At 40.1% G+C, this 14663-nt stretch overlaps 2 protein-coding genes across 6 annotated transcripts in view; one reads left to right on the top strand and one right to left on the bottom strand.

Annotated features, from left to right (window-relative positions):
- Positions 1 to 396: 396 nt before the first annotated feature.
- chaf1b (chromatin assembly factor 1, subunit B) lies at positions 397 to 12600 on the bottom strand. 3 transcript variants are annotated; one of them, XM_061841347.1, is made up of 14 exons: positions 12493 to 12600; positions 12134 to 12281; positions 10484 to 10616; positions 9298 to 9418; positions 8093 to 8196; positions 7917 to 8013; positions 7746 to 7830; positions 7500 to 7593; positions 7333 to 7402; positions 6503 to 6594; positions 6267 to 6426; positions 4332 to 4895; positions 2719 to 2801; positions 398 to 761 (listed from the first exon to the last, which is right to left on the bottom strand). In XM_061841347.1, the coding sequence occupies exons 2-14, from the start codon at positions 12257 to 12259 to the stop codon at positions 658 to 660; spliced, it is 1833 nt and encodes a 610-aa protein (XP_061697331.1). In that variant the 5' UTR covers positions 12260 to 12281; positions 12493 to 12600; the 3' UTR covers positions 398 to 657. The 3 variants fall into 3 exon arrangements, with proteins under 3 accessions (XP_061697333.1, XP_061697331.1, XP_061697332.1); XM_061841348.1 differs by having other exon boundaries at positions 12363 to 12499; XM_061841349.1 differs by lacking the exon at positions 2719 to 2801 and having other exon boundaries at positions 397 to 761.
- A 1267-nt stretch (positions 12601 to 13867) lies between these two features.
- The window catches only part of dop1b (DOP1 leucine zipper like protein B), a 29651-nt gene continuing 28855 nt past the window's right edge, over positions 13868 to 14663 (top strand). For all 3 annotated transcript variants that reach the window (XM_061841363.1, XM_061841362.1, XM_061841361.1), the window contains exon 1: positions 13868 to 14083. The gene's annotated coding sequence lies outside the window, so the exon portion shown is untranslated. The remainder of the gene's footprint in view (positions 14084 to 14663) is intronic.

Below are 14663 nucleotides of genomic sequence, written 5' to 3'. Positions count from 1 at the left end.
TAGACTGTATTTTTAATCACGATTTAATCTTTGGCTGATAAAAAAAATATTGCCAATGTAACAAAAGTTAACTTGTCTCTACTCTCGTGTTGTACATTTAAAACAAAAAAATGTGCATGACTGGAAGTCCGTGTTTAAAAAAACACTAGTCCCAAACTGTTACTACGTCTTTTATAGTTCATAATAATTTTAAATAGGACAGTTCCTAATACTAAAACCACACGTCTTTGCACATTTAAAATGAAAAATTTTAAGCACAAGGAGCATATGATTTGTTTCATTTTTGTTCTAATGAAATCTCTATTACAGGGTGGAGGGATAATTTTTTTTTTTTTTGTATTTTAATTTGAGGCATAAAATCAGATACGCCAAAGAATATCAGCAAAATTAGGCAGGAAATATATTCAAAATTCACACAGCACTAAGATCCCCTTCAAGTGCTTATTTATTACTTTACAATTTTTTATAGTATAGTTCTATAGTTTTTTTTCCTTACAGTATTACAAATATTAAGATCAAAATGTCACATGCTAATTAAAGACATCACACCGCAGTTAATAACCATTGTGATAATATCTGAGTACATCTTCGTTTCGTTATTACATGCAAAATGTTTTGATCGTGACGTCATTGCGACATGCTAACGTGGTGGTCCCGCTAAGGCTGAGTGCTGCTGCTTGTTGCAGGGACATCGTCGTTAGTCTTGGGCCGCTTGGACTGCGGGGGCTGGCAGAGGGGATCGGTGGGAGGGGAAGGGCGTCCTGGATGGAGAAAGGTCAATGAGAAAAAAAAAAGTTACACATGCGAGTCCTCAACAAGACAGTTTGACCCATGTACGGGTGCATGAATTCGTAGCGCCTCAACTACAATTTGTTTTTCCCATAGTCTATCGCTAACCAATCCTGATCCGGTACCACAGTTATGAATAAGAATTACAGTAAATATTTGTATGCAAAACACTTTGTAGTGTTACCTTTAGATACCTATTTGCGCAATTTCACTCATTTTTACAGATTATTTACTATTCTTTTGAAGTTTTCAACTCGTTTCTACGATTTTCATTTTTCTGCACAGTATTTTGCCAAAATTTTTGGAATATTATGACTTTAACATCTTTTTTTAAAGACATCAAACTACCATTTTAATTTTCCCAGTTAATTCAACTTAGTTTGATTTTCGCACATTTTTCCCCCCGTCATTTTCACTCCATTTTTTGGGAGACTTTTTTTTTTTGGAACATGACATCTTTTTACTACATTCTTGTGCCGTATGTATTCATAAGAGTTCCATACCTAAAAATAAAAATTCACGACCTTTCGTGATTTCGGTGGAACTTCTTGACGGTGTGCCACTTGGGCCAAGGAAGAACAAAGATAATGTAACATTGGTGGATCTTAAAATTTGGATCATACTCTATTCTATTTTATTGCACCTTGTGGAGAAGCACTTATCATTTCGTTGTATGCACAGCATATAATGACATTAAAGGCTTTTGATTGATTTGATTGAATTTGTGAGTGAACAAGGCATGAATATGAATGACAAAATTCAGGCAAATTTATCAAGGTGGTAATTCACTATTTTTTTAACTTCCTTTCTCAATTGTGCAAAGGGGGTCCTCGGTTTGTCAATATATTAATAAAACTGAATATGGCATGGCTTCCTGCGATCATATCAACTGTTTTAAGTTCGAAAGGTCCACAAATTACATTATTTTTGTGACATTTTTATTTGTTGGTGTGCAATGAGTTTTTTTTCTAATGTAAAATGGGTACCATGGCTCAATAAAGGAAGCCCCCCAGTATTTGTTTCCATTATTGTTGTAACCCAAAGTTGAATTTGCAGAAAAATGGATGTGGTTTAGCACTTAGAGATAAGCTCTAAAGAACCTTTATAGAAGAAATATTTTATAACAGTTCTGTTGAGGTTTTATCTGCAAATTGAACTTCATGTTGAGCTTATAGACCGTATATGTACGTGTCAGCACATTTTGCCACACTACAGTGAATAGTTTTATTTTAGTTTTCATTTTTTGGTTAACGTTCATAAAAAAAAAGTAAAACGTTCCTTAAAACATAGTACAGTTGAACAATGCTTTATGTTACGGTGTGCTGCCCAAACTGCAAATGATTATTTGTATCCTCACGAGGGTTGCAGGGAGTGCTGGAGCCTATCCCGGCTGTCAACAGGCAAGAGGCGGGGCACACCCTGAACTGGTTGCCAGCCAATCGCAGGGCACATGGAGACAAACAGCCGCACTCAAAATCACACCTAGGGGCAATTTAGAGTGTCCAATTAATGCTGCATGTTTTGGGGATGTGGGAGGAAACCGGAGAGCCGGGAGAAAACCCACACAGGCACGAGGAGAACATGGAAAATTCACACAGGCGGGCCCGGGATTGTACCCGGGACCTCAGAACTGTGAGGTAGACGCTTTACCAGCTGATCCACTGTGCCGCCTATAATACATATAATTATTTTAAAATATGACGATATATTGTTTTTATTTAAACCAATTGGAGGCCAAACAGTGTTCTATCACAGTCTATAGATTGTGCTTGACCTTTAAGACTCCGCTGTAAAATAAATCCGGACATTGTATAATATTTTAAGAAACCAAATCATGTCATCCATGGAATAGCATAGACTACTTAAGCCCTCTAATAAAAGTTTAGGGCTCGAGGATTGGAAGTTGGAGCAGGAATATCCCAGACTGACCATGTTTAGCTTTCTCCGTGGATGCTGGCGAGCTGAAGAGCAAACTGGCTGTATTCGATCCAACCGGAGTCAAAGAAACTCGCCTAGGACCAAAGAAATTAATTAGTCGCACAAGGTCCATTCAAGCTTTTGATCTTGCTGACTTATTCATTGTCGACTCGGAAAACTGGCCGTCAGCTGTGAAAGAGCAGTTTCAAGTTACGCATTTAAATAAAGAAAAAAAGCTCGCACAGACCCTCCATTGTCTGCAGGACGTCTATGCGAGTGATTATTTGATAGTCAGCGGGGGGTCCAACGGACACCCTAAAACCAGACAAAGCTTTTGTTTTGAGCCGAGGACTTGCAACAGCAACAGAACAAAGCAATTGATGTCAAGTCTTTCCATTTAGACAGCACGGTACATTCACACCTCATTTTATTATTTGCACCTTTTTTACTGTGTAATGCACAGGTGTTAAACTCAGGGCCTGGGGGCCAGATCTGGCCCGCTACATGATTTTATGTGTCCCGCAAAGCCAAATCTAGAGTGTCAATTTCCATGATTCTTGTACAAATCTGTACCAAAAAAAAAAAAAAAAATTCAAATTGTCATATATCATAAATGATAAATTTGAGATATTACAAGCATTTTTGTGTAACCAAACGCGAATAGTTGAAAAACAAATAACCCTTGATGTCTGATTCCAAAAGTAGTTCATAAATTGATGATGTAAATATGATATGATTAAATATTTTTGTTCCACAGTCATAACGGCCCTTTGAGGGAAACCCAAACAACAATGTGGCCCGCGAGAAAAACGAGTTTGACACCCCGGGTTGATTGAGTAATCAAAGTAAGACAGCGCCCACGAAAAACCGTAACTTCCGGCCTACGAGCCGAGACTTTTTTCACACGCTTTCAACCCTGGGGTTAATGCAGCGATGGCATTTCCTTTACAAATGTACTCAGTGAGGCTTGTAACCAGGTGCGCTTTGTAGGCCGGGAATTACGGCCCTGTAACCTTTCTAAATTCATTATTTTGGCTGTCGTTTGCAGAGGTGTAGAACTGATGACGCATTGTGGTACTATACATGTCCAAAACCTCTCTAGCCAAAGTAATAATCCAAATAATGTAGACCTCAACACTGCCTCTGGTAAATCTTAATGCAACATTTGTTTGTTAAGTTTGTTAGATAAGGCAGAAAAATTCACAAGTGATTTCCAGGAAACTTTATCGAGAGCTCTCACATAGGAGAGTCATTTAATTTGCAAAAATCTGTATAAAGGAATTATTTTGCGAGTCTATGGTGTCACAATAAACTAAAAATGTTCCCGCCAAGCTCACACCGCCATTTTTTTCCTTAACTTTTATTAATACCGTTCAGCCATGGCAGAGGTCTGCCATATCTTTCTGATGATGCCTATTTTGAATCAGATCTCATTAGATTATGCTGGACTACCTCATGTGGTAAGGTACAGTAAAAATACAAAATTTAGATAAATATTAACGCTATTCAGAGATCCATTGCAGCATTTCTTAATCTTTTCACTGCTGTCGATAATAAGTCTGAGGAGAACGTACTAAAAAAAAAAAGAATAAGCAGACTTGGTTTCCATCTTATACGGGATTTACCTTGGAGTAGGCCCTTTAGAAGACATGGCTCCTTTAGGAGTGGTGGGCAAGTTGGTGCTGTTGCGGATTTTGGGTGTCGTAGGAGTGAGCGGGGTGAGGCGGGACGGCTTTTTCGAGGAGCTGGGTGTTAGTGGGTTGACGGACGGTTGAGGAGTCCAGGGTGCGCGAGTGTTTCCGGACGCCGGTGTTTGAGGGGTAGAAGGTGGGGTATTTTTTGGAGTTGTGGATTTCCCCCAGGCCTCTAGCGTGTTGAGGGTGATTTTCCGGGGTTGAGGCTTAGACTTTGACTTCTGCTCATCTGGGGTCCTGACAGAGGAGACGCTGTCTCTCCCTGAGGTCCTGTGGGACGTGGGTGTGGAAGCTGAACTCGGTGTCTGGGACACGGGGGATGAGGTCCGGGCTGTCGGTGTCTTTTTGCCCTTTTTCTCGGCACCGCTGGTCGGGGTGAACACTTCCAGGGTGGGAGACTCCTTCAGTGGCGTTCCCAGCTCCCCGGGAGAGAAGGAGAGAAAGGAGCAGTAACCATCTGTGGAGGACACTGCCAGGAACGAACCATCTCGAGACCTAGACAAAACGGAAGCAGTTGATAAAAATACAGGGAGAGAACACATTCATTTTTCCATGTCCTCGACGAAACGACCGACATGGCTTTTGTGTCGTAGTGTCAGTGTAAAATTAAATATATACTGTTACATCTCTACAATGTTGAATTGCTATTTAATACTTCTAATGACCATTTTTACAGCTTCAAGTATTGATACCTGGGGCAGCTGTGGTAACGTTAGACACTAGCCTGTCCGAAATTTACATCCTATGCCCCATTTCACTTAAAACTACTGTATTAGTCAACAAGACCCAAATGTCCCAATCTTACAGTCTACAGCACAGGTGTCAAACTCAAGGCCCGGGGGCCAGATCCGGCCCACCGCATGATTTTAAGTGGCCCGCCAAGGCAAATTGTATGTATCAACTTTCATGATTTTTGTTCAAATCTGTACCAAAATTTCAAATTGTCATATAATAAATGATAACGTTGAAATATTACAAGGATTTTTTCTTACCAAACAACAATAGTTGAAAAACCCATGTCAAAAATCTGTTAAATAAAAAGTAATATTTGTTCAAATTGAGGCTTTTATTTGTTTATTTTCATCTGGATTAATCAGAGGGACTTAAAGCAAATAAAGGATTTGTTCCAGTTATGACCAGGGCTCAAAGTCTGGCAGGTGGTCTGTGGCCACCCTGTACCCCACAAAACCCCTGATTCACCCCTCTATTGCTTAAAGTTCCTTTGGTATTAAGCTGCAAATGAACAAATTAGCCGGATCACCGCATAAACCGCAGGGTTGAAAGCGTGTGGAAAAAAAGTTGCGGCTTACAGGCCGAAAATTACAGTACTAAGCGCAAGCTCAAAATGCACACTTAGGGTGCTGAGGATGGAGCTGCCGGGCAATTGAGCGAGAGGAAGACCAAAGAAAAGGGTGGTGGATGTTGTGAGGGAAGACTTGAGGACAGTGGGTGTTAGAGAGGAAGATGGAAAAAGATGACACGCTGTGGCGACCCTTAACGCGACAAGCCGAAAGGAAAAGAAGAAGAAGAAAATTCAACACATATTCATTTGCTAAATGTTGTATGATTCCTCCCATTTTATTGCACAACCGAATAATGATTTTATACATTATGATGTCCTGGATGTTCACTTGAAATTTTTCCTGAAATGGAACTCTTTAACTTTTAATTGACGGGCTGGACCCCGAACCTCGCAAATTTGAGGCACGCATACTAACCACTGGTCCATTATTCTGTTTAGAAGGAGAATTTTTTTTTGTATGGTAAAATGTGTAAGAAATATGTCATTTGTTACATTTAAAATCCAGTCTATCTAAATGTGTCTTTTTGACCTTCGAAATACAATGTAGCAGATCGTTCACTTACCATGTGAGGTCGCTGAGTGTATGGTAGTGAATGTTAGACACGAGGCCGAACGGGAGTGCCTGCTGCGTGTCGTACAGGAAAATGGAGTCCTCGGAGGCCACCGCAAACACCATGCGGTAGGGCAGTTTGAATAGACTGGGAAGGGCCTTGGTCAAACCGTCTGCGATTCAAACAGAAAAACAGAATGAGAGAATACAAATAGAAGTTTAAAGCTACATTCAGGGACGTGTTCTTACCTTCTGCTTTTTTAGTTCTCAGCTCATAGTAGACTGGACAACACCGCACAGCCAGGGTGGCCTTAGTTGGACAAGGCAAGTGGGCAACTGGCCTAAAACACAACAACGAATTAAAAAAAAAAAAAAAAAAAAAAAAAAAAGTCCATTACATTAGTCCATAGGTGTCAAACTCAAGGACCGGGGGTCAGATCCGGCCCACCGCATGATTTTATGTGGCCCGCCGAGGCATGTGTATCAACTACCGTGATTTTTTTTAGAATCTGTTCCAAAATTTCAAGCTGTCATGTCATAAATGATAACGTTGAGCTATTACAAGCATTTTTGTGTGACCAAACAATAGTTGGAAAATCCATTACCTTTGATTTATGATTCCAAATCTAGTTCATATATTTCATGTGTAAATTCAATGAGGCAGTTAAAGATGTTTATGGGTTCACAGTCATAATGGCCCTCTGAGGGAAACCCTAAGTAAAATGTGGCCCATGACAAAAAACACTTTGACACCCCTGCATTAGTCCATAAAATAGTGCAGGGGTGTCAAACTCATTCTTGTCGCGGGCCAGACCGCCGTTATGACTGTGAAACCATAAAATTGTTTAGTAGCCTCATCATATTTACACATGAAATATATGAAGGACCTTTGGAATCAGAAATCAAGAGTAATGGGCTTTTCAACTATTGTTCATGTTTGCTAACATAAAAATATTTGCAATATGTCAGTATTGTAATATCTCATGGAATTTGACACACTTGATTTGGCTTCGCCGGCCAGATCTGGCCCACGGGCCATGAATTGGACACTTGTAAACTAGGACATTGTCAAAGGTCACCTTTTGAAGCTCTTTCTAGAAAATATGTAGGTAGTATTTGTGACAGTTTCCCCAACCTCCACACACCCGGCTGAGAAGGGATGACGAGTGAGAAATTGTCAGTTGACACCCAAATGCCTCGAAATAATAATTGTGACAATTTCACAAAGAACGTGTCGGACACGTACCTGGAGCGAGCAAAAAAGAGCCATCTGGTGTGAAGGAAAGACGTCGGAAGAAGGACCTCATACTGTCATCGTGGAAGATGCGGTGCAGCTTGACCTGCAAAGATATTAAAAAAATCCCCACAATGTTCATATACAGTGATGCCTTGGTTATTTTTTTAGATTTCAATGTCAATTCATACAACAATACGACCTCTTTGTACAAGAGTAACCAAGATGAGATTCCTAAAATGTGCTGCGTGCACTCACCTCTCCATCTGCAGGTGAGCTTGAGCTCATTTTGCTCACACAGAAGGCTTTCTTCTTTGTATGAGTGCTGTACACGCGCATTACCCTGAAAAGGAAGAATATTAAACGCCATAGATGGCCGTCAATCAAATGGTCTGAGGTTTTAAAGCCTTTGCGGGTAACGATGTGTACCTGTCACAACTGAGAGTGGCAACATATTGCCCCAGTGGATCCCAGGTCACACCCTGCACATAGCTCTTATGGTCATTCAGGATGCACAGTTTTTGTCCTGAAAATGAAAACGGCAAAATGACATCATTGAAATTATTGTTGTTACACAGACATTTTTTGACGTTTTCCCAGCAAACCTTTGTTGATGTCCCACATGATAGCGGTATTGTCTACAGAACCGGACACCATGCAGTTTCCATCGCGGGTCCAACAGATGTCATATACGTCCTCAATGTGGCCCCTAAAAAGATATCACACAAAAAACTACATTTACCGTATTTTCCGGACAGATTATGAGACTCACCCAGTACATATGTAAAGGAAATACAATTTGCTACATACATAAGCTGCACCTGCGTAAAAGCTGCAAGTGCCCACATTGAAAAACGAGATATTTACAAATAAAGACGGTACACAAAAAAGAGTTTTCAAAGTTTAAATACCTTAGCTTATCTTAATATAGCAACAACACGGATGCACGAGGAGGGCTGTTTAAAAAAAAAAAAAAAAAAAAAAAAAAACCACGGCAGCAACCTGTAGCACAGCACTAAAAGAGCCAGTAAAAAAAAAAAAAATCCTAAATCACTGAGACGCGGCAGTAACACAGCTAAAACATGCTAGTGCGGCGCTAACGCTAGCATGGCACTAACAGGGCCAATTAAAAAAAAAAAAAAAAAAAAAAAAAACATACCGGTAAAAATCACTGAGACACGGCAGTAACACAGCAGCAACAAGCTAGCACAGCGCTAACGCTAGCACAGCGCTAACAGGGCCAGTTAAAAAAAAAAAAAAATACCGGTAAAAGTCACTTCCTCGGCACATATATTCTACCGGTCTCACGCTTACCTTTTCTGCTCGAGTGGCCCCTTGCGGCTGTTATAAAAAATTCACAAATTAGCCGTATCACCCGATAAGCCGCAGGGTTGAAAGCGTGTGAAAAAAGCCGCGGCTTACAGGCCGGAAATGACGGTCTATAACATTCTGGTCTCTGATTTTGGCTTTCCCAAATATTAAGGGAATGAGACTACACAGATGTCAAGGTAGAGGCCTGCGATAGCCTTCAGTGCCCTTTGACCCTAACTAGGATCAGCAGCGTTGACAATGGATTTTTGGATGGTTTCGTCTTTTTTTTTTTTGGTCACCGTTCATTTTTTTCACAATTTTTCCGTATTTTTTGTACTTTTCTTGGGTATTCTATTTTTAATTTTCATTTTTTTCCAATCATTATTTACTGTTTTCTTTTTTTCCTGCTATGCTTTTTTTTACATCAGTGACAAGATGTGCAAAAAAAACAGCACTTTCTGCGAAGACGAGAACGAACGCCATTGTCGTCGTTTGGTACCTCAAGGTCTTGGCGACAGACCAACTCTCTTTGTTCAGCTGAGCGTCTTCCTCTTCCTGGAACACAGGCGCCTGTTCAGGTTCTTTGTTGTCGTTGAGCTTCCACAGCAGAATGGCTGCATCTGAACCAAACAACAAATGAATAGAGTTCATTTGCTAACACAAACGCATTTCTGTTTGGAGCAATGTTAATTTCACCGTTGTCAACAAGCGTATATTTCCTGATGACAGTCAAAACAAAATGCAAAAAAAAAAAAAAAAAAAATGTAATGGAATGGAAAAGTTACATGGGTTTCAATATTTAAACTGGTCCAAGAGGACCTTGACAGAAGCCAGGAAGCAGGTCTTGGTGCAGTTAAAGGATTGGCTCGTTAAATGCATTGTAGTTCATGCCATTTAAGTCACTCTTGCGTGAATGGAACAGTCCACTTCACTCATCTATCCATTTTCTGTACCACTTATCCTCACTAAGCTCCCGGGTGTGCTTGACCCTATCCCAGCTGTCCTTGGGTGAGAGGCGGGGGTGCACCCTGAACTGATCGCCGGCAAATTTTGAGGCATATAAACCAGGGGTCACCAAGGATATGGCGATTTAAAGGATACGTGGATGGAAGGGATTCAAACCACAATGGCCCTCACTTTAGTAGTTGAAGGTTGAGTCCACGATTGATGTTTGGTCCTCGTTGTATACTCTAAGTAGGTAATGTTGTTAGCGCGCTATGCTAACTTGGGGTGAGCACCTTTTACGTGACCGATAAGGCACCAATTTGGCTACTAAGATGTACTAAGGTAAGACTTTCCTATAGGTTTAAGGTCACCAACCTTTTTGAGGCTGAGGGCTACTTCATTAGGACCGATCGTATGAAGGGCGACCTGACCTGTTTGACCATGCAGGCAAGGGGAATACATGCAAACTCCCAACAGGCCAGGCTAGATTTGAAACCAGGTCCTGAGAACTGTGAGGCAGATGTGCAAAAATAGCACTGTCCATCTGTGTTACAAGAATATGTCTTATCGAGATGTGCACTGCATCATTCATAAATGTGCTTCTGATACAAAAGAGCAAGTGGCACAATCACGACAAAAGAAACAAATTTAAGTGAGCGTTGACATCATCATGGACAATGCGGGATTTCCGATGCACGTCTTGCATCATTTGGGATAAAATATTGAAGTGTTGGACATACCGTCTCCTCCTGAGGCGAGATACTCTCCACTGGGGCTAAAGCGGACCACGTTGACAGCCTTCGTGTGTCTGGCCAGATTCGACAGAAACTCCACCGCCGCCTTTCCATCTGCGCCCATGTCAACTCTCCACAGCTGTGAGAACATAAGATGAATCAAAGCATGGATTTCCACAAAAATATACATATGAAAATGTGTATATTTGTGAGTCAAACGGTCAGTCACGGAGAACTTTACATAGGTTAACGTGTGTCCGCAACATGCTTCCGTGTACGGAGGCTGAAGCCTATCCCAGCAGTTTATTTTCTTTTTTTTTAAATGCGTATTGGACTAATTTGAGAACAACGCATATTTAAAAAAAAAACATCTGTCACGGAGAGGTTTACCGATGTTTAACGTGTGGCCGCAACACGCTTCCGTGTATGGAGGAGTTGACTCGCTGTTTTTTTTTTTTTTTTTCAATCATAGTCAATAAATGCGAGTTTGTATAAAACCAGGGGTCATTTATTTAAATATTGGTATTTGTATTTAAAAAAAAAAAAATCTGAGTGCCTCCATCACTATGTGGGATTTATTCTTGATTGAGAACAGATCCAGCAACAAAAAATTTGTATATGTCCAGACTTTTCTACGCTTTCAAACTCTTTTCACACAGTCCAATTTCTTATCACCGAAAACATTGACTTTAGCATTAAACATGGGTCCTCTATGCTAAGTGTCTGTCATTTTTCCACGTACCTTCATTTATTATCATCTTCTAAATGTTTAGCGGTATCAGACAAAACTCTGGGCGTCGTGCTACAAGACGTATTTTCGTGGCGTCTCCAACCGACTTAGCGATGAACAATGCTTTGCCTGACCGGCAATATGGTGACGTAAACAAAAGTCGCGTGATTTTATGACCTAGGTGCACAAGCTCTATAGGATAGGTGGTGGAGAAGTGACTTCGTTATGACAATAGAGAGATGTTGTTGGGAGTTGTCCAGTAAAAAAAAAAAAAAAACTCGGGGGAAAAAAATGGCAGAAATAATAAATGTTGTACAGCCATGGAGCTTCACCAAACATTTTTAACAATAGAAATTTTTGCCCAAAAATAAAATACATCGTAGCCAGATGTGCATCACGTCTTCTCCTCATTCCAACCAAAGCTGGGACTTATTGTAACTACTTTATGTACAAACCGATGTAAAAGCTCGCCAGGTTAGTCCCTGTTTGCTAGCTTAGAAATTTGACTAAATATGGACCCGCTCTCGCCATCCTGGCTCTGATCCCAGTAAACAACACAAATAGTGGAAAGGGCTTCACCCATGCAGTTTGTGTCACTTTTAAATCACTGACCACTTCAAATGTTGACTGCATGAGAATCGTGTTTATATATATGCTTTGACAATATGGACATTTTTCCAAGAGAAACAAAACACTTGTTTTTACCTAAACTGGAAAGAAAAAACAAATTGCTACTGTCGAGGTTGATGCAAGTTAATGTTGGGAAGAATGTTTTGTATCAGGAGAAAAAGAAAACTTGTTTTGAACAATGTCATTGCCATTTACTTTTCTCAACTTCCGCTGAGGAAAATAGGATATGTATTTTAATGTCATATCACCCAGGCTTTGTCCAAAGTTAAAAGGAAAATTTGTCTTCGTGGACTTACCCTGACTGTGGTGTCCACGCCAGCTGTGGCCAAACGATGAGTGCGTCCATCGGACGTGTGCTGGAAGTCCAGACTGTAGACTGGCTCTTTGTTGTGCCAGGCGATTTCGCAAGTTACAACCTTCATCTTATTTCAATCTCACACCGACCTGCAAAGGAAGCCATTTCAGTGTCAGAAATTGAATGGCTAATAAAATCTGACGACCACTTGGGCGACAAAAGTAGCTTACAATTCATGCTGTTACAGTTACTCAGTAAAGGAAGGAATATATTTTATGGTGAAAAATTCATACACGCAAACAGAAATGCATATAAACAATGTTCTAATTGGATTGTTCTTATTTGAGTTCAGGGTTCTACCTTGACTTTCGTCCGACTGAAGAATATGAGCAACTTCCCGCGTTTCGGCTTGTTCAAAACTTCCGGTCCAGTGCTCGTCAATGATTGGACAAAAATGCGGAAACGGCGATGATGGAGGGGGACGAACAAATTTACTGACCAGCGAAAGTTATCTAAAAAAAAAAACGGAACTAGTTAGTATAATTAAACAATATATATTAGTAAACAGAATTTATAGTGTGTAAACTACGAATGTACAAATGAGACATTGAGCTTTTTTTCTGGTTCCAGGAGGTGGATACATGACTGCAGTACTACATTGATGGTTGAGAGGCGCTGTTGACATAAACTGAAAATTAAAATTTTATTTGATCATTTATCTTAAATATTTTCAGTTTACAGATGTCCCCCAACCCATGTGCACAGTAATGTTCATCTTACAATTGCTAAGGCAGTTTTTATGTTTACATTGCAACTGTTCTCTAAGACTGTATTCTTGATGGATGTGTGTTCATATTCTCCTCTAAAAAAAGGGGGAATTATATAAATAGAATATCAATATCCCCAAACGTTTAATTGAAAGCACATTCGTGCAAAGAGACACAAACCAAAACTGGCCATTATGCCCATAACCAGAACCATTTCCTTTTGACCCAATCTGAGAGTTGTTAGAGTAAAAGTAAGATGACAGCTTTTATTATGGATAGTGATATTTATCTAGATATCAATTAATTGATTGTTAAAAAAAATTCGGTTGATGGTGTGAAATTGTTTTTTTTTTTTTTTTACAACTTTCTATGCTAAAATTACCTTTTCCCAACGACATTATAAGTTTATTTTGTTTTCTCGTAAAAAGAAAACATAATCTTTATGCAACGATTTTATTCATGGCATTCTAATTACAGTGTACTTGTTCTTTTCCCCAGTGTACCACAATTAAGCACATTTATGTCTATATACTTGCACTATTACTTTAAATAGTAAAAAAAAAAAAAAGAAATGGAAAAAAAGTGAATTAAAAATACGGTAGGTCTGGTGAGAAAAATAAAACGTTAAAAGCAAGGAAACAAAACTAATATGGGGTTAAAAGAACTGCTTGCAAATATCTAACAGCTCGGTGAGAGCTTTGTCAACACAGCACATCCTGGAATGCACCATATTCTGTAAAGCGACGATATTGTCATTTTCAACATATTTTAAAGAATGAGTCCTAAAAAAACTCGTCAATATTCCACTACATCGATGTAATCAGTGTGTACTGTTTGTGAATTTTATTTTTGAGGCCCTTTTAATGGCGTTTTAAACTAATTCACTGTTAGACAGAGATTGACTTCACCCCGTAGAGATCTGGGTATGGAACAGTCCGCTCGCCCAGTGTGTGTTAGCTAAATTGAAGGAGACCGCCCAGTGCTGACTGGTGAATGTTGATAGGAGAACTTCAGGAACGCTTCGGTTTGATCCATTCCTCTACTCAAAGGAATCCCGAGCATCTCTCACCTCTCTGTTTAAAGAAAGTAACATTGACGCCATACGTTTTTTTTCTTAAATGTTACGTCTTCCTGCTCGGCTTCATCGAGACGACTGAGCTTGCGCACATCTCTCGTTTAATTCGGTGAGTCATTGTATTGATGCACCTGATACAATCGACTAGCTTAGTTTAGCTCACGACTCATTCAAAATGGATTGTGTTGTTCCCCCCCGTGCTAGCTAAAGCCTTACTTCCACTGAAAAATATTCTGCTCTCTTAGGCGAGTGTCGTTTTTTCCCCCCTTCTTCTTTTAATCCACATTCCAGTAATATAATGGACTCTTCAACTGGGGATGCTGCCATCAAGCCAATTGCTGCCTCATCATAATGAATGCTGTGGTCAGGTGTGCTGGGAATATACAGTAGTGTCAGTCACGTGATCGTGGGTTGTGTCCACGCAGAAACGCGCAGCGAGTGTGAGATTTTTGATCGTCTGCAGCACTGTTGACTAGGTCCTTATCACATGCATCCATTTTATACAAAGCTTGTACTCATTGTTGTCACTGGTACACTGGAACCGATCCTCATTGATCTTGTGCGAGATGTGGTGACTGCATGTAGTGGTTAAGGACCTTTACCGTAGTCCTTTGATGAACCTAATGGGGATATATTTAAATTGTAGGAGGAAGTTGAAGCATCTCGAAGCAGAACATGCAAACGAGCGG

The sequence above is a fragment of the Syngnathoides biaculeatus genome, chromosome 14 (genome assembly GCF_019802595.1).
Source record: "Syngnathoides biaculeatus isolate LvHL_M chromosome 14, ASM1980259v1, whole genome shotgun sequence".
Classification (NCBI taxonomy): domain Eukaryota; kingdom Metazoa; phylum Chordata; class Actinopteri; order Syngnathiformes; family Syngnathidae; genus Syngnathoides; species Syngnathoides biaculeatus.
The sequence above is the reverse complement of the archived record's forward strand: the minus strand, read 5'-3'. Positions and strand labels throughout refer to the sequence as shown.